The sequence below is a fragment of the Ahaetulla prasina genome, chromosome 17, assembly GCF_028640845.1.
Source record: "Ahaetulla prasina isolate Xishuangbanna chromosome 17, ASM2864084v1, whole genome shotgun sequence".
In the NCBI taxonomy this organism is placed as follows: domain Eukaryota; kingdom Metazoa; phylum Chordata; class Lepidosauria; order Squamata; family Colubridae; genus Ahaetulla; species Ahaetulla prasina.
In genome coordinates this window covers 1,416,739-1,435,132 of record NC_080555.1, presented here as the reverse complement: position 1 = coordinate 1,435,132, position 18,394 = coordinate 1,416,739, and the positions used below count along the sequence as shown (strand labels likewise).

At 46.3% G+C, this 18,394-nt stretch overlaps 2 protein-coding genes across 2 annotated transcripts; both read left to right on the top strand.

The window, feature by feature from the left end:
* Positions 1 to 590: 590 nt before the first annotated feature.
* LOC131186795 (acyl-coenzyme A thioesterase THEM4-like) lies at positions 591 to 5,306 on the top strand (the record flags this gene model as incomplete). The annotated part of the gene is made up of 5 exons (XM_058160718.1): positions 591 to 759; positions 1,611 to 1,779; positions 3,667 to 3,777; positions 4,568 to 4,692; positions 5,044 to 5,306. Coding segments are annotated over 5 exons (633 nt in total), but the record flags the coding sequence as incomplete, so codon positions are not given.
* Positions 5,307 to 11,160: 5,854 nt separating this feature from the next.
* On the top strand, positions 11,161 to 18,156 carry C2CD4D (C2 calcium dependent domain containing 4D). The gene is made up of 2 exons (XM_058159791.1): positions 11,161 to 11,450; positions 12,700 to 18,156. The coding sequence occupies exon 2, from the start codon at positions 12,789 to 12,791 to the stop codon at positions 13,842 to 13,844; it is 1,056 nt and encodes a 351-aa protein (XP_058015774.1). The 5' UTR covers positions 11,161 to 11,450; positions 12,700 to 12,788; the 3' UTR covers positions 13,845 to 18,156.
* Positions 18,157 to 18,394: the final 238 nt, after the last annotated feature.

The window sequence follows — 18,394 nt, the reverse complement described above, 5'->3', positions numbered from 1 at the left end:
CAAAGGATTGGCCTCCAGGGTACCTCATCTGGGAACAACGAGAAAACTCTTGGTACATCATCCTCATGTGCCGTTCAGAAGAACCTCCACAGTGAGTATTGGGGAGGGTTTAAAAAGAAGGGGAGGACACCCCCAAATAAACCTCTTCATCCTTTGTTTTGGAGGACCATCTAAAACAGAGGTCTTCAAACTTGGCAGCTTTAAGACTTGTGGTCTTCAACTCCCAACATTCCCTGGGAGAATTCTGCATAGCTGGCTGGAGAATTCTGGGAGTTGAAGTCCACAAGTCTTAAAGCTGCCAAATTTGAAGACCTCTGATCTAAAAGGTTCTGAGATCCTAAGGGGAGATTCTGGTGGATACAGAGAAGGTTGAGGCTCCTGCATTGATAGAGGGCACTCGGAGCCAAAGAGATCTGATGGGATGGACAGAGAAGATTGAAGAACTGCAAAGAACCCACCCACGTGCCCAGAATGTCTCACGGACATCAGTGGGGTCCCTCAACGCCTTCCTTCCTTCCTTCCTTCCTTCCTTCCTTCCTTCCTTCCTTCCTTCCTTCCTTCCTTCCTTCCTTCCTTCCTTCCTTCCTTCCTTCCTTCCTTCCCAGCAACAGCCCCACCAGCATCTCAGGGACTTTGGCGTCCCCAACCCAAGTTGGAGCCAAGAGATGATGGACCAGTTTGAGAAGCTCACAAAGATGTGCGAGGACGGATCGTGGCAACGCATGGCCAGTTATAACAACTGCGTGGACAGCATGCCAGGTCAGTCTTTCCATCCCACTCGAAACGTTTCCTCCCAGAATGTGGTCTTCCTTCTGCAAAAGATGTCAGCTGGTCAGAAAGTTGGCACGTTCTCCATCTCCATCCTTTGATCTGCCCAAATCGCTCACCCAGGTCCTTCCGTCCGCACGGTCGCTCAACCTCCTGAAGATGGGTTGGATTCCAACTTCCCAGGAAAGCGGACTTCTGAGAGTTGAACTCCACCCACCTCCAAGTTGGCAAGCTTTGAGTAATGTCACCTTAGATGTCCATCAGGTCATAGGACGGAAGCTCTGCCCCTCGGCCCCGTCACAAATTAAAGGGAGGCCGGTCTCCCAGTCTTGGAAGGACGGTGTGACGGTGTGGGGCTGTGTTCCTCAACTCGGCAGCTTGGTGGATTTCCAACTCCCAGAAAACGTAGCTCAAGTTATGGGTGTGTAAGACCTGATTTGGGTCAGATAAAAGTGGGTGCAATTAAGGCCAACAAACCCACCACTGAAGTGGAATAAAATTCCAGGATCCAAGTTCCGGTTTTAATACGGGAACAATTTTATACCAAGTTTCAAATTTTGTCTCCTTGCGCCCTCTTTTCTCGTGTAGCCCAGTTCAAAAATTAACTCTCAATCGTCACCCTTGTGACCCCCAGCCAATTCTACTTTCCCCACCTCCCACCCCAAATATTCTAGATCTGGATTATTTTCTTTCTCCAGCCGGGGGCAGCATTTCTTAGCTTCTGTTTTATTTTAGCCCAAACCGCAATTCTAATAAAATAGGGGATTTACCATTTTTTCCCCCAAAATTTTTTAATTTCTTTGTTTTCCCCGTCATTTTTTTTTCCCCACCTCCCTTCGTAGTTCGCAGCAAATTGGGGTACAAGCCGAGGAAGCATCAAGACGCCTGCTTGTTCGTCCGAAACGTGGCTACCGAAGGCCGCGGATTCGAGTTTGCCATGTTTTACAACGGCTTGGAGAGACGGATGGTGGTTCTTCTCCAACCTGGATCCTATTTGGAAGGGATGATCGGGTGAGCTTGGAGGGGTTAATCGAACCCGCGTCTCTACATCCGGTCGGGCATTTTTCTAACGTTTAACAGATTAACAGAGTTGGAAGGGACCTTGTAGGTCATCTAGTCCAACCCCTCCCCACCCAAGCAGGAGACCGTATGCCATTTCTGACTGATGGCAGTCTTCTTGAAAGCTTCCAGTGATGAAGCTCCCACAACTTCTGAAGGCAACTTCTGTTCCGTTGGGTTGATTGGAAAAATTTGAGGGAAAATAACCTCGCTTACAGATAGTCCCTGTCTTACGACCGATGGCTTAGGGGTGGTTCGAAATTACGACCTATCTGAAAAAGGAGGACTTAGGGCCAAGATCCAAAGTTGCGACGGGTCTCCTCTGTCCCCACAATTACGTGACTGACCTATTTTCTGACGGCTGTGACCGTAACCAGCAGGCAAGATTACGGTTATATCTCGAGGACTGCCGGTAATGAACCATGGAACTGTGAGGCTATCGATAAGAGAGTCTTCGGTTCAATTTGAGGAATGCCAAACAGGTGCCAAGAAATTTTTTCCCAGCGCCAGATATGCAGGCCTCTTCTAAGCCATCCTGCCCATCTAATATGGCAGTATTTTTTTTTTTAAATGCTCTTAATAAATAGCAATTTCCAGATTTTATCAGTGTAAAAGGAAAGGCCGCCGGGCAGATTAGTTCAGCTCCAAATCTGAATTAAATAGCAAATAAATAAAAGTTACTGGCAGGCAGGTCTCCTGAAATGCCTTTGGTGTCTTTCTGGCAAGGAAAAATTTTTTTTTTAAAAAAAGTTCCATCGTCAGTCGCTCCCTGGCAGGAAAAACGAGAGCAAATTATAAGGGTGCTTCATTTTTTGCCCCAAGCCTTTGCCTTAAGACTGTGTGCAACTAATTTTGCAAAACAGGAAGAGGAAAATGGAGCGATTGTATCTGACGGGAAATATCCCAAAGTTGACCCAGATGGCTGTTTTGTATTTTTCGAACTCTTGTCTTGGTGGGCAGCTCCTTTTCCTCAAAAGTTCTCCTTTCGGCTCATTAACAGAATAACAGAGACGGGAGGGGCCTTGGAGGTCTTCTAGTCCAGCCCTCTGCTCGAGCAGGAGACCCTCTGCCATTGCAGACAATCTCTTTTTAAAAGGGATGGCGCACCCACAACTTCTAGTGGCAAGTTGTTCCACTGGTTCCTTGTCCTCCCTTTCAGGAAATTTCTCCTTAATTCCAAGTTGCTTCTCTCCTTAGTTAGTTCCCATCCGTTGCTTCGTGTCCTGCCTTCTGGTGCTTTGGAAAATAAGTTGACCCCCTCTTCTTTGGGGCAGCCCCTCAAATATTGGAAGACGTTATCATGTGTGTATCCCCCCTCCCAGTCCTTCTTTTCTTTAAACTAGACATCCCCAGTTCCTGCAACCGTTCTTCTCCAGTCCCCTAATCCCAGTGGTGGGATTCAGCCGGTTCGCACCTATTCGGCAGAACCGGTTGTAACCTTTCTAAGCAGTTCGGAGAACCGGTTGTTGGAAGAAATCTCATTTGGGGTTTTTTTTCCACTTTAGAAGGCTAATCCTGTAAGGAAGGCAGGAAGGAAACATTCTGGTGGTGTTTCTAGCCCAATCTTTACCGCCTTGCTTACAGAAACAGCCTCTCTGGCTAACCTCTGTTACATTGTAACAGCTAAGGCGAAGCGCCCACCGACGTGAGTGACATTGAGTTGGCCACGCCCATGCGGTCACATGACAACCGAGCCACGCCTACCCAGCAGGTCATTAGGGCAGAGAACCTGGTTGTTAAATTATTTGAATCCCACCACTGCCTAATCCTCTTCGTTGCTCTTCTCCGCCCTCTTTTCCGTTCCGGCCTCTTCCGATGTCGACTCCCGACTCGATCCAGGTTCATGCACGGGGGGGCCGTGGCTGCCATCCTGGATCACACCTTTGCGAGTTGCGGCATCTGTGCCTTTGGGATTGTGTTGACCGCCAACCTCTCCGTGAACTACAAGAGGTAAGCGAGGTTTTGCGCCTCTTTTGCGCACTCCGATTGAGGTGATCCTCGGCTTACGACGACAGTCGTGAGCCCCAAACCTTTCTGTGGCTAAGCGAGACATCGGTGCAGTGAATTTTGCCCCGTTTTAAGATCTCCTCCAACTCCGTCGTTCTATTATGCTGCCTGAGAGAGAGAGAGAGAGAGGCGGCTTGCTTCTCAGGCCTATAGGCGGTCCTCGTCTTAACGACCACAATGGAGCCCAGCATTTCTGTGGATAAGTGAGACACTGGTCTGGGGAGCTTTTGCCCCATTTTACAACCTTCCTTGCCACCTGTTGTTAAGTGAATCCCTTCGGCTTTGAATTTCGTAACGTCGCTGTTAAATGAATCGGGCTCCCCCCGTTGACTTTGCCGGGCAGAAGGTTGCAAAAAGGGATCGTGTGACACACAGACACACACCAGGTGGGACAGTTGCGGCCATCGTAAATAAGCGTCAGTTGCCGAGCATCTGAATTTGGAATTCGCGGGGCCACGGGGGATGCCGTATCGGCCGTCAGTGTGAAAATGGCCCCAAGTCACATCGTAGTTTTGAACGTGTTCACTACATGAACTGTTTTGAGGACTAGCCTGTAGTTCCTCCTTGATCTTGGGTGGACAAAGCCAGGCCAACCAGCCTGGATGGTTCAGAAGATGGAGAGGGGAAGGTGGTACTTGAGATGACTGACTCTGCTTTGGCTCCAGCCACAGAGAGATTTAGCCGCCAAGAACCATCATCCATTGCCCTGACAGGCCCATCCTTCCCCTTCCAGCCCCATCCCGCTGGGCTCTGTAGTCCTCGTGGAAACCAAGGTGGAGAAAGTAGAAGAGAAGAAGATATTTCTATCCGGGCGTGTGCAGAGCACCGACGCGCAAAACCTTCACGCGGACGCCACTGGTGAGTTTACCTGTTGGATCCAATTGGCTCTCATTCTTGTAATAACTCTCTTTCCCAAGAGGCCTTCTTCTCTCCGGCCTCCTTCGGAAGGAAAAGCAAGAGGCAAAAACGCAATTACCGTTTATCTCCTCTTCGGTTTTCCTCTCTTCCTTTTTTCTCATCTCCTGGGTTTCTCCTCCCTTTCAGCACAGATGGGCTGGGTGGCGGACAGGTGTTTTTTCTGCAGGGCAGGTGTGGTTCAGCAGGTGCGGTCAAAGCTCTGGAGATACAAGATGGGCAGCTTAGCCGAAGGAAAGGCATCCACGTCTCAACCTTTTTCCTTCTCTTTTGTCTTCATCTCCCTGGCTGCAGCTCTCTTGATTCATCTGGACGCGAAGACTTCTTCCCATCCAGTCACCGACTCCAACTGATCCTTCTTCGCAGTGGTGAAATCCAAATTTTTTTTACTACCTGTTCGGTGGGCGTGGCTTGGTGGGACGTGGCAGGGGAAGGATACTGCAAAATCCCCATTCCCTCCCTACTCCTGGGGGAATGGATATTGCAAAATCTCCATTCCCACCCCACTCTGGGGCCAGCCAGAGGCGGTATTTGCCAGTTCTCCGAACTGCTCAAAATTTCCGCTACCAGTTCTCCAGAACCTGTCGGAACCTGCTGGATTTAACCCCTGCTTCTTCGGGGTTTTTTTATTTTATTTTATATTGTTTATATGTATCAATGCATGAATAGTGTGATATCTATCACAGCAAGGGCCGTGGTAGCTCAGGCTGTAAGAAGCCTGTTATTAGAACACAACAGCCTGCAATTACTGCAGGTTCAAGCCCGGCCCGAGGTTGACTCAGCCTTCCATCCTTTATAAGGTAGGTAAAATGAGGACCCAGATTGTTGGGGGGGCAATAAGTTGACTTTGTAAAATATACAAATAGAATGAGACTATTGCCTTACACACTGTAAGCCGCCCTGAGTTTTCGGAGAAGGGTGGGATATAAATGTAAATAAATAAAATAAAATAAAATAAAATAAAATCTGGGTATCATACATTTCAGTACAATAAACATAATGTTGTTACTCCTCGTTATTACATTTCATTTTCATAGTTTCATATACACATATCTTTTACTATCACCCTTCAACTCTAGCCTTCCTTTTGTTCTTTCATATACCTTCATGTTAATATATCTATATATATATCTATATATTTATTATTAAAGGTAAAGGTTCCCCTCGCAGATGCGTGCTAGTCGTTGCCGACTCTAGGGGGCGATGCTCATCTCTGTTTCAAAGCCGAAGAGCCAGCGCTGTCCAAAGATGTCTCCGTGGTCATGTGGCCGGCATGACTCAACGCCAAAGGCGCACGGAACGCTCTTCCCTTCCCACCAAAGGTGGTCCCTATTTTTTCTACTTGCATTTTTTACCTGCTTTCGAAACTGCTAGGTTGGCAGAAGCTGGGACAAGTCACAGGAGCTCACCCCATTACGCGGTGCTAGGATTCGAACCGCTGAACTGCCGACCTTTCAATCGACAACCTCAGCGTCTTAGCCACCGAACCACCACGTCCCTTTCATATTTATTATTATTCCCCTCTTATTTCTATCTCCATTTTAATTTGTCTTTTTCCCTTCCAATATCGCTATAATATTCAAAGATGTGGAATTTTTTTCCCCCACTTCCTTTAGTTAACTCTTCACATCAATTGCCTTACACAATGTAAGCCGCCCTGAGTCTTCGGAGAAGGGCGGGATATAAATGTAAATAAATAAAAAAAAATAAAAAAAATCTGGGTATCATACATTTCAGTACAATAAACATAATGTTGTTACTCCTAGTTATTACATTTCATTTTCATAGTTTCATATACACATATCTTTTACTATCACCCTTCAATTCTAGACCTTCCTTTTGTTCTTTCATATATCTTCATGTCAATATATCTATATATATATCTATATATTTATTATTAAAGGTAAAGGTTCCCCTCACACATACGTGCTAGTCATTGCCGACTCTAGGGGGCGGTGCTCATCTCCGTTTCAAGGCCGAAGAGCCAGCGCTGTCCGAAGACGTCTCCGTGGTCATGTGGCCGGCATGACTCAACACCAAAGGCGCACGGAACGCTCTTCCCTTCCTACTAAAGGTGGTTCCTATTTTTTCTACTTGCATTTTTTACCTGCTTTCGAAACTGCTAGGTTGGCAGAAGCTGGGACAAGTCACAGGAGCTCACCCCATTACGCGGTGCTAGGATTCGAACCGCTGAACTGCCGACCTTTCAATCGACAACCTCAGCGTCTTAGCCACCGAACCACCACGTCCCTTTCATATTTATTATTATTCCCCTCTTATTTCTATCTCCATTTTAATTTGTCTTTTCCCCTTCCAATATCGCTATAATATTCAAAGACGTGGGATTTTTTTCCCCCACTTCCTTTAGTTAACTCTTCACATCAATTGCCTTACACAATGTAAGCCGCCCTGAGTCTTCGGAGAAGGGCGGGATATAAATGTAAATAAAATAAAAATAAAAAATAAATAAAATCTGGGTATCATACATTTCAGTACAATAAACATAATGTTGTTACTCCTCGTTATTACATTTCATTTTCATAGTTTCATATACACATATCTTTTACTATCACCCTTCAACTCTAGCCTTCCTTTTGTTCTTTCATATACCTTCATGTTAATATATCTATATATATATCTATATATTTATTATTAAAGGTAAAGGTTCCCCTCGCAGATGCGTGCTAGTCGTTGCCGACTCTAGGGGGCGATGCTCATCTCTGTTTCAAAGCCGAAGAGCCAGCGCTGTCCAAAGATGTCTCCGTGGTCATGTGGCCGGCATGACTCAACGCCAAAGGCGCACGGAACGCTCTTCCCTTCCCACCAAAGGTGGTCCCTATTTTTTCTACTTGCATTTTTTACCTGCTTTCGAAACTGCTAGGTTGGCAGAAGCTGGGACAAGTCACAGGAGCTCACCCCATTACGCGGTGCTAGGATTCGAACCGCTGAACTGCCGACCTTTCAATCGACAACCTCAGCGTCTTAGCCACCGAACCACCACGTCCCTTTCATATTTATTATTATTCCCCTCTTATTTCTATCTCCATTTTAATTTGTCTTTTCCCCTTCCAATATCGCTATAATATAAAAATAAATAAAATAAATTTATATCAAAAATTCATCCTTCAATCTTTCATTATTCATTACCTCAATGTACTCTCCAAGTACCAATCGCGATCATTAATACTGATTTTATAATATAGAGTATAATTCTGTTAATACACATATGTATATTAAAATAAATTTGTTATCTAATCAACCCATTCTTTAGTTCTAATATTTCACTGCTAATCATGTTTTTATGCATTTTAAATATTTCAAATTCTAGTTTCACTGATTGTTTCATTCTTATGAATGAAACTCTCACAAAGCTCTCACAAGGTTTCCTGAAACCTCAACTATTTTGGGGTCTCCAAGTGGCTTTCCTGTGAAAAATTGAAGTCATTATCTCCCTCCCCCTTTTTTAAAAAAAAAACTGGTGTTACTTAGCAATGGGGACTTCAAGCATCATGCCCCGGAGGGGGTCTGGGTTCAAGAAACCCTCAGGTTCTAAATTGATTGGTTGCCATTGTACAGGAATAATGGTAGAATTAAACAAGTTGGAATGGTGTAATGTCGGGACTGCTCGGCAAACACTCCCGAAGGGAAAGGGTAAGGAAAGAGGAGTAAAGAAGGAAGAAAGTAGGTAGGTAGGTGGGTAGGGAGGAAAGAAGGGAGGGAGAAGAAAGGATAGGAGGAGGAGAAGAAGGAGAAGATAGAGGGTTAGAAAGGATGGTAGTGAGAAGTGGGAAGAGGAGAAGGTGGTGGGGAATATGTAAGAAGGATGAGAAGGGAAGAAAGGATTAAAGGGGGGAGTGGCAGTCGAGCAGCCCTGACTGAGTATAATTTGAGTATGGGACTGATTGTTGGATAAGTGATTGTATTGTACACTGGTCAAATTGTGGGAATTATTATGGAAAAATAAAAAAATTTTGCAAAAAAAAAGAAACCCTCAGGTTCAAGAGGAAGGGGGTTAAAATCAGGTTTGGGGACCATCTTTGACATTGGTGAACCAACATTTTGAAATGTCTGGATCCTGGCTAAGTGGGGAGCTGTCCCTGGTGCTGAAGTTTCATGAGCTGTCCCTGGTGCTGAAGTCGCATAGAGGTGTGGTCTTGTGTTTAACGGAATAAACAACAGAATCACAAAGTCGGAAGGCGCCTTGGAGGTCTTCTAGTCCAACCCCCTGCTCAAGCAGGAGCCCCGATACCATTCTGGACAAATGTCTATCCAATCTCTTCATTTAAAAAACCCAGCTTCTGAAAGCAAGCTGTTCCATTATTCTCTCTACCAGGAAACTTCTCCTTAGTTCTAGTTCTCGCCTAGAATTAGTTTCCATCCGTTGTTTCTCATCCTGCCTTCAGGTGCTTTGGAGAATAGGTGGACCCCCTCTTCTTTGGGGCACGCCCTCAAATATCAGCACCGTGCCATCATGTCACTCCTAATCCTTCTTTTGATTAAACTAGACATACCTAATTCCTGCAACCGTTCATCGTATGTTTTAGCCTCCAGTCCCCTAATCATGTTTGTTGCTCTTCTCTGCATCCTTTCCAGAGTCTCAACATCTTTTCTTTCTTACATTGTGGCAACTGGATGGGTAAGAATACAGCCACGAAGCATGAGAATCGCAGCCAAAGGAGCCTCAAGTGGGACGAAAAGAAACATTTAGCATCGTCAGAGTGTTTTCAGTCTCTTAAAGAGAAGGGAGAATGTTTAATGGGATGTGGGAAGGCTCCTTGAGGAACGAGAGGAAGAGATGCGGCCTCGGGAACCGTCAGATAAGGGACGGCTTCAAAGGTGGCATTCAGCCGGTTCAGACCGGTTCGCCCGAACCGGTAGTGGAAATCATGGATGGGTCTGCCTCCCCGCCCTGGATCCAAGTTGTGGTATTTAGGCACGTTTTTGAGGCCGGGAGCATGCGCAGAAGGCACACGTGGCAGAAAAGCACATGCGCAGAAGGCCGGACGCATTCAGGGATGGGGGACGTGTGAACGAAGCGAGCCCCCGTGTGCGGGTGCTCACATTTGCAACCCAGTAGGGAAAGTGATTGAATATCACTCCTGGACAGCTTAGCCCTCAGTTGCATAACAGGTGGAAAAAGAGACCCAGAAAGGAATTCCCGTAGCTCAGCAGACCATAAAAGACACAGATAGGCTTCAACGTACAACAATAATTGAGCCCGGAATTTTTGAGCCTAAGTGAGACGTTTGTCAAATGAATTTTGCCCCGTTTTACAACTTTTGCCACCACTCTTAAGTGAATCCCTGCAGTTCTTACATCAGTAACACCGTTGTTAAACAAATCTGGCTTCTCCGTTGACTTTGCTCATCAAGAAGGTCACAGAAGGGAATCCCACGGATCACATGAAACAAGACTCCGTGACCTGCAACCGTCATAAATATGAGCCAATGGTTTCTAAGCATCTGAGTTTTGAATCTGCAACGGTCATAAGTTTGCGGAATCATCATGAGTCTCTTTTCTCAGTGCCGCGATAGCTTTGAACGCTCACTAAAAACTGTTGTAAGTCAAGGACGGTGTGATAACCCACAACACACAACCCCCTGCATTTTTTTTCTCAGCTCCGTCATTTTCCCCTAAATATTCTGAAGCCGATAATAGGTGCAACCCAGGGGTGAAACGCTACCAGTTCGCACCGGTTCTAGCAAACCGGTAGTTTTTAAAAATGCTACCGGTTCGTCCAAACAGGTGTTTCTGACGATTAGCTGTGCCACGCGATTTGTATTTGCTAGAAAGCAGGAAATCCTGCTTTCTAGTGAATCGAAATCATGCAGCACAGCTGTTCCCCCCCACACACACACAGCTGTTCTACTTACCTTCTTAAGCCTCCTTTTTCCACGCAAAGCATGCGTTTGGTGCCCACTGGGTATGCACGCATAGTGAACCGGTGGCAAACCTCAGAAGATTTCACCACTAGCGCAATCCAATTTTGGACGTCTGGATGTTCTTCTGAATTCTCACCCTGGGGCATCATGGGAAAAAGTTGTGTGTTCGTTACCTATCTTAGCAACGGTGCTTTGTTTTCTACCAGTTGTCGCAAACAATGTTAGGTTACTTAAAAAGAAAACGCCACGTGGGCCAAGCCAGAGAAGCCAGTCAATCAACGGTCGACCTGGAGGATTGCAACCACGGGCCCACATCACAGCCAAGAGGCGGACCATGTTTTCTTGGCCTGCCACTATATGCAAACATTTATCCTGGCTTCAAAGAATGGGCCTTTTGTTCTTGCATTGTGTGCCAAACCTGATCGGAGAGGGGCACCCTGCCAACGGCAAGAGGAAAAAGATTTTGTAGCCCAATGGAGACACCGGGAGGGCGGCTCAACGCCGTCCAAATTCTACACAGCTTTCTTGGGCCAAACCCAGCTTCCGATCGGACGGCGGTTCAGTTTTGAGCTGGGATGCTTTCCCGAAAACAAAACTTGGAACTTCGGCCTGCGGAAGAGTGGGGATGGTTTGCCGTGGTGTGACTCCCCGACCGAGACCGGGGATCGTTGCCGCCGAAACACACAACAAGCGGTGACGTCGAAAGGCTCCAGATGCTAAACAGCAACATGGAAAGTTTGCGTTGTGACGATCGGCGTGTCGGAGGGCACGAAGGCAGGTTGGGAAGGGGTGAAGAGGAGGAGGAGGAAGGATGCCCAGGTAATTGTGGGGGTCTAGGTGGGGGGGGGGTCATTTGGGAACTGGAGGGGTGCATGGTTTCTCGTACAAGCAGATACGATGGGCCCCATTATCCTTGTGGGGAGAAATCTGTATTTTAGTCCTCGTCATATGGTTTTGCAAGGTCACCGGGTGGGAGTGGGGCACAAAACCATGCAATTTTTTGCAGTCTCCCTAAACCTTTTGGCGAATTTTTCTTCTCGCTCTGCTTCTGCACCAAAGCTTATTCCTCCCGATAGATTTTACATTTGTGCCAAGCGTCTCTCTCTCTCTCTCACTCACTCACACACAGGCGTGGAACTAAAATAAAATAGTGAGGCTTGGGAGATTTTTAAAAGCCTTGATTTCCCACCCACCTCCCTCCCAGTCTTTTCCACCGAAATCTCCCACTCCAAAGATCTCTCTGCCCATCTCGGCTCCGGTTTCGAGAAACCACTCTGCGCATGTTCAGAGACCCCGCTCTCCTTCTGCCAAATGGGTCGGCGGGTTTGGAGGGGAGGGTGAAGGAGGAAAAAAAGGGAAGCGTGGGTGCGTCTCTCTCTCTCTCACACACACACACACATAAGCACACACACAAAACCTTTGCCAGTTGTTCGTCTGGATTTGTCGTGTCTGGTCTTTCACACCTCCTGACATTTCTCCTGGGGGGGAGAACATAATCCCCTGTCAATATCTCAGAGGTGTTTTGAGTCACACCTGGGCAAGCAGCCACCTTCACAACTCCAGCGGTGCAGATGCGTAAAACTTTTTTCAAAGCGGAAGAAGGCTTGGCAAGCCATTTCGGGCATTTTTCTCTTCCTCCTGCGAAACATAGGACGTTTTGTCTCCGTTGCAAAATTCCAGGAACCGTGAAAGGAAGGAGAGGCGGGAGGGGGGGGAGTTTTAGCAAGTTCTCTGGGTTTTAATTGATTTTGTGCCTCCCGTTGCCAAAAAAACACGACGTCGGCAGGTGTTCACCTTCAAAGAATTAATCCGGACTTCGGGCTTCCTGGTTTTTTTTTTCTATTCCCCTGCAGAAGGTGTTCGGGGGGAAATCTGATTTCTGTTGTTGTTGTTGTTTTTGAGGTGGAATGTTGTTTCCAAAATAAGTCACTAGTCCTTGTGAGGTCTGAAAACATCCGAGATGGTTGAAGCTGGTTGAAGGAAGTTGAGTTGATTCTAATCCCTGTTTGCAGGCAGAGTTAGAGAGGTCTAACTGGTTCTAACTGGTTTTCTTTTGATTTCCTCCCAGATCGACATGAGAGAATTCATCCGGACGGCTCCTCTCGCTTGCGTCTTGGGGCGACCTTGTGATTTTTTGCTCCCCCGGATTGATCTGAGATGTTTTCCAAGCGAAAGACCCGCAACGTCCAGCCCGCTTGCCCCAACGTGCTGACCCCCGACACAATCCCCTCCTTCTTCATCCCACCCAACCTCGCCACCCTCCAAGGCCGGCGTGCAGCTGGGAGCCCCAGGCCGAGCGAGGCACCAGCCCCAACGGTCAAAAACGAGGGCATTACGGTGCAGGAGGGACACCAGCCTGGTGCTCGACTCCCAGACGCTCCCACCATGATCCAGCTACCGACTCCGATGGACTTGGGGTGCCTGCCCGAAAGCCCCAACACCTGGCGGCGGGAATCACTGTTCCACAGCAGACCCCTGCCCCGCCGAGGGCAAGCTGTCTGCTTCTCCTCTCCACGGACGAGGCCCCTTTCGCAGCCTGCTCCAGGCCTGGACAGTGACACCGCCTCTTCTGCGGAAAACTCCCCGTATAATTCCCCCGTGCCCTCACGTCCTCTCAGCGGGATCCTGCCAAGCCACGGTTATGGGCACCGGCGGCGTTTGGCATGCCGCTCCCCGCACACCCTACGTCCCAGCTCCTTCTCCACGGAGGACACCAGCTCCACAGATACCAGTCCCTGCTGCCTGCGCCGCGAGGCCGATCCTCCCTGGATCTCGCCGGGCACTTGGTCCCTGGCATCGTTGTTCCCCTTGGACTTGATCCGCTGTCACCAGCGGCTGACCAAAGAGGTGACTCTGACAGTCAGCCAAGGCGGGCAGCTGCGCCTCTCCAGCGAGTACCTCCAGCCGCCAGGCAGCCTCCGGGTGCGCCTGGTGAGCGCCGAAGGCTTCTACCCACCGCAGGGCAGCCCTCGCCACATCCACTGCTGTGTCGCCCTGCAGCTGCGCCCCGGCCCGGGTCAACGACAGCGCAGCGCCGTCATCAAGAGGACCCGCAACCCCATCTTCAACGAGGACTTCTTCTTCGAGGGGGTGACCCCAGAGGAGCTTCCCAGACGCAGTCTGAGGATGAAAGTCCTGAACAAAGCTGGCAGTCTACGGCGTGACGTTGTGTTGGGCGAGTGCGACGTCCCGCTGGATTCTCTTCTGCCCTGAACGGGGGTCCTTGGTAAAGAAGGACTGGGGGATGGTATAGATGTCCTCGCAGACAGCAGGAGGAGCAACAGATGCCCTTCGACCGTCTCCGTAAATGAAGGTCTTTCGTTTTCTCCAAACAACCTTGTTGGCTGACGGAGAGGCTAAGAATGGACTTCCAACCGCTTCTGGAGGGTCTACATTTCAATATAGGTGGTCCTTGACATATGTCCATTCACTTAGCAACCGTTCAAAGTTATGATGGTGCTTAAAAAAAGAGGCTTATGGCCAATCCTCGCACTTATGACCCTCACAGCCTCCCCAAGATCCCATGATTAAAATTAGGGCACTTGGTAATTAGGACTAATTGCAGTCTCTTGTGGGGGTCACATTATCGCCACTTAAAGTCTGTCCTGGGCAAGCGAAGTCAATGGGGGAAGCTGGATTCAGTATACAGTGCCTGATTTGCTTAAGGACATGATTCACTTAATGACCATGGCAAGGAAAGTCCTAAAACCAGGCACAACAATCTCATCCTGTCACTATGATGGTCATTAAGTTGAGGAGTGCCTGTGTGCTCGATCCAGGCAACAGCCACCAGAGGGAGCTCTGCCACCCTGGGTATCACTGCCACCTTGAGGCAGACGGTGGTATAGCAAGAATCAGTTGATGATAGAAAAGCAACGAAATTCCATCCGGTTTTAATTCAAGCCATTTCTGCTTGGAATTGTCTCCCCCCCCCGCCCCCGCTGTCTTTCTTAATGGTGGGGCAGCCCCCCCAACATTTGAGGACAAGCCCAGAATTGCAGCATTGCGGCCAAAGGATTGGAGTTACACCCACAACCTTGCAAGGGGTTGAGCTGGCATTAAACCAGGGGTTGGACTAGATGGCCTCAGCATATCCCAAGCCTATAATTCCCTAATTTTTGCTTTTCTGGCTAGAAAACTGAGTGAGCTGATTCCTTTTCAGAAATGCCGCCTTTGGTCAAAATCCCTTTATCTAATTTCACATGTACATTGTGTTTTAGTAACAAAATTGCCACTATGGGCTCCATTAAAAATATAAAAGTATAAAGTGTTTATTTTTTTACACTTGGTTGGGCTTTGTTTAACTTGGATACTTAAGTGAGGGTTTTTTTATTTTTTTTAAACCATGCAGGTGCCCCAAAGATCTGGTTCCTGGCTATCCAAATTTTGCCACCAGAGGGCAGCATTTCTTTTCACAGCTGGAAAACCGTTTGCAGCCATCAGGGGGCGCACTTTACTGCTTAATTCTTTTTTTTTTCTTCCCTGTATTGTAGATTTCCAAGTTGAAGTTACACTAAAATAACTGAATAGTGAATTAATTAATTAAAAGTTTTGCACCCCTTTTAAAGGGCATTTCCCCTGCCTTTTCCTGTTGCAATGCCCAGCCTGACCATAAGAGGGCAATCTTTTGTCAGCGGGGAAGCTTTGCAAAATTTAGAAATTTAAAAAAAGGGGGAGATGTCACTGCAAACGTTCGGCTCCCTTTTTAATAATTTTCATACTTTTTCTTTTAGATTCCTGATTATTAGTTCAGGTAATGCTTGCCATTCCTGGTCCAACCACACGAGGGCAGGCTAGGACCAGCATTTTAGTTTTTCCAACTTTTACTGGGTGGGGAGGGGAATCTGCCTTTTCTATTTTTATCCTTAGCAAATGTATTTAGGGCCCATATAACTGTTTCCTTTTCTGCATCTCTCGGTTTGCTAACTTTTAACTAGGAAAAGTCTGACTAGGACGGCCATCTCCTCTTCTTTCAGAATTGGAACATTTTAAATTTTAAATGAGGACTAGTATCCTGAAGGCCTTGTGTTTACAAGCTTATTGCCAGTGCAATGGTTCAGTGGCAATAAGAAAGGATTGAGCCCAAGGAAAATGCATCCATCAAAAAGAGTGCTCAAGACTGAAAATTAAATTAGCCATCTTCTAGGTCATAATTTATTAAATGTATAGGTGCTTTAAACGTGGCAAAACACACCCAGCATGAAAATGCATCTTGCAAATTTGATTTTTTTTGTTTTTGTTTTTCATTTTGACCGCAGAAGACTTTTATTAGCAGGGTGTCACCTCCAGAGGCCTCGATAAAATTAATAACAAGAAGTGCCATTAATAAGACATTTCGGGTGGCCCTCATGAGGACTGCAAACTTTTTCCAAAGTTTTAAAAACTGGCACTTTTAAAAAAAAAAAAAACTTCAGTGACTCCTTCAATTGAGTCATTTTTTAAAATAGTTTTTTTTATTTTATTGTAATACAAACAATCCATCTTCCATTAAACAGTGTGTCATCTGGGTACAAATGTCTTGTGCAGTAACAATTAAAATTTACAGCCATATTCATTATTTGTCTACTCTTAACTTAATGCTGATATACAAAGCATATCTATTACTGTAACAATCCTCTTCTTATTCAATTCTATTAATATACTTTCTATCCTTCACTAATCTACTTTTATTTCTAACTTTCATATTTATTCCCTAGCCATCGATAAAACAGTTCCCATACCATATAATATTCCGTTTGTTCTTTCTCTTTAATTGCAAGTGTTAACCTGGCCTTTCTAATATTTTCCTAATCACATTCTCATCCGTAGGAATCTCTTCACTTTTCCAATTTTGTGCAAATACAATTCTAGCTGCAGTTATTACATGGATAATCAGATATACATTCTCTTTACTATAACTTTCTGGTAAAATCCCCAGCAAAAATATTTCGCTTCAATGGAGTCATTGAAAGTTGGTCAGCCTGGGTATATATCCTATATATATTTGATGATACATGTCATATCTGCAGCGAGGATAGTATTTGCGCAAAGATGGAAGGCGGAGAAAATCCCTACAGAGAGAGAAGTAGTTAAGAAAATATTGGACTGTGCAGAAATGAATAGATTGACTTTGACAATTAAAGAGAGGAAATGGAACATTTTAAGATATGGGGGCAATTTTATGAGTGGTTAGAGAAGAGATATATATAGGATAATGTTGTAATGATATGATTGAAGAAGGAAGACAAGAAAGAAGATAGATAAATGTATTAATAGAAAAGGAAGAAACGTGGGAGAAATGTTATAATAAATGGAATGACAATATTAAGATATGATAAACTGGAGGAGTAGGAAAAAGATGTACTCAGATGATATACACTGAATGATGATTATGTGCTGTATGTTTGTTTATAAAATAAAAAAAACTTTTATAAAAAGAAAAGAAAGTTGAGCAGCCTGTAAGTTAAAAAAAAAATAGGAAGGTGCATTGGGTATGTTTGCCGCCTCAAGTTATTTCTAAAAAAAAAAAAAAATCATAAAGGGATTAAAAATAAAAGTTATTATTTGACGGCGAATTAATTCCGTTTGCGTCTCTATTCCCAAAGTTTTACTTCTTGTGTTTCTCCTTCGGATCGGGTCTACCCGCTGTGGATTGAAGCCTTTATTGGAGGTTGGGTCTGCCAGCTGCAAGTCGATGCCGCTTCGCGAAAACCTCCCTCCGAGGTAGGACAGGAAGCGAAAGGAAGCGAAGTCTTATTCCCGCAAGAGGAAGAGGAGGGAATGAAGAGAGTCAAAGTCTAAATGCACCTTCCTGCCCCGCCCCTGCCCCTGTCCAGAGAGTTGTTTCTGCCTATTGACTTGGCCCTTGGAGGTTCCAAGGTAGACTGCTCTTAAACAGGGAGGCTCGACCGAAGTGAAGAAAGGAAGGCCAAGCTCTCCAGCCCTTCCTCTCCACTCGAGAGGCTTCTAAAGGCCTGGGTTGGTCCAGCTGTCCCACTTGTTGGATTTCCGCTGGCGAGCGCACCCTCCACGGGTTCATCATCTTGGCATGGTGTTATTTTCGCTTTCCCAGGCCTTGAGGACTGGCTCCTTGCAATGTTCCTGGCACCCGGATTTAAAAACTATTCTCCTCTCTTGGGATCAAAAGCCGGTGAGTCACTCCCGGAGTTATATAAGCAGCTGGCAGGGCTTGCTTGGCACCTTGAGGTTGGGCAGGACCCAGCCTGCTTTTGTGGGGGTGCAGGGTGGGCCTCTCCACCAGGGGGCAGCACAGCCGTGGGACGCAGGGAGAAACAGGCTAGGAAAACAAATCAGGAATGGATCCTTCGCTTAACGAATGGGGCAAGATACGTCGTAAAACGGAGCGAAACGACCCTTAACAAACGTCGTCGTAAGTTGAGGTAAAATTACCTGGTTTTTTTGAGACAGTCTTGCCAGGATTCTGTAGCACTGAAAGGCGATCTAGTCAGTTTCACTGCCTTTTTTTTTTTTTTTTTTAAATTCTTCCAATTTCTGTCCTGGCTTTTTGACTAGGATTGGTTGGGGGGGATAAAAAGACTGGTTTTGTAAGCAAATCTACTTCAGCAATTTCATGGGCCTCCGTGGCTTCTCCTCTTTGCCCCCTTTCCATAAATTCGGATTTTCATTTTCCAGTTGAAAAATCCTGAAACCCAGTGTGGACGTGGGTGAAGGAAGAAAAGCGGGTTTCCGGGGGAGAAAAAAAAGAATAAGAAAAAAACGAGAACGCTGTAATATCTCCTGCTGCACCTGTGAAATTGCTGCCT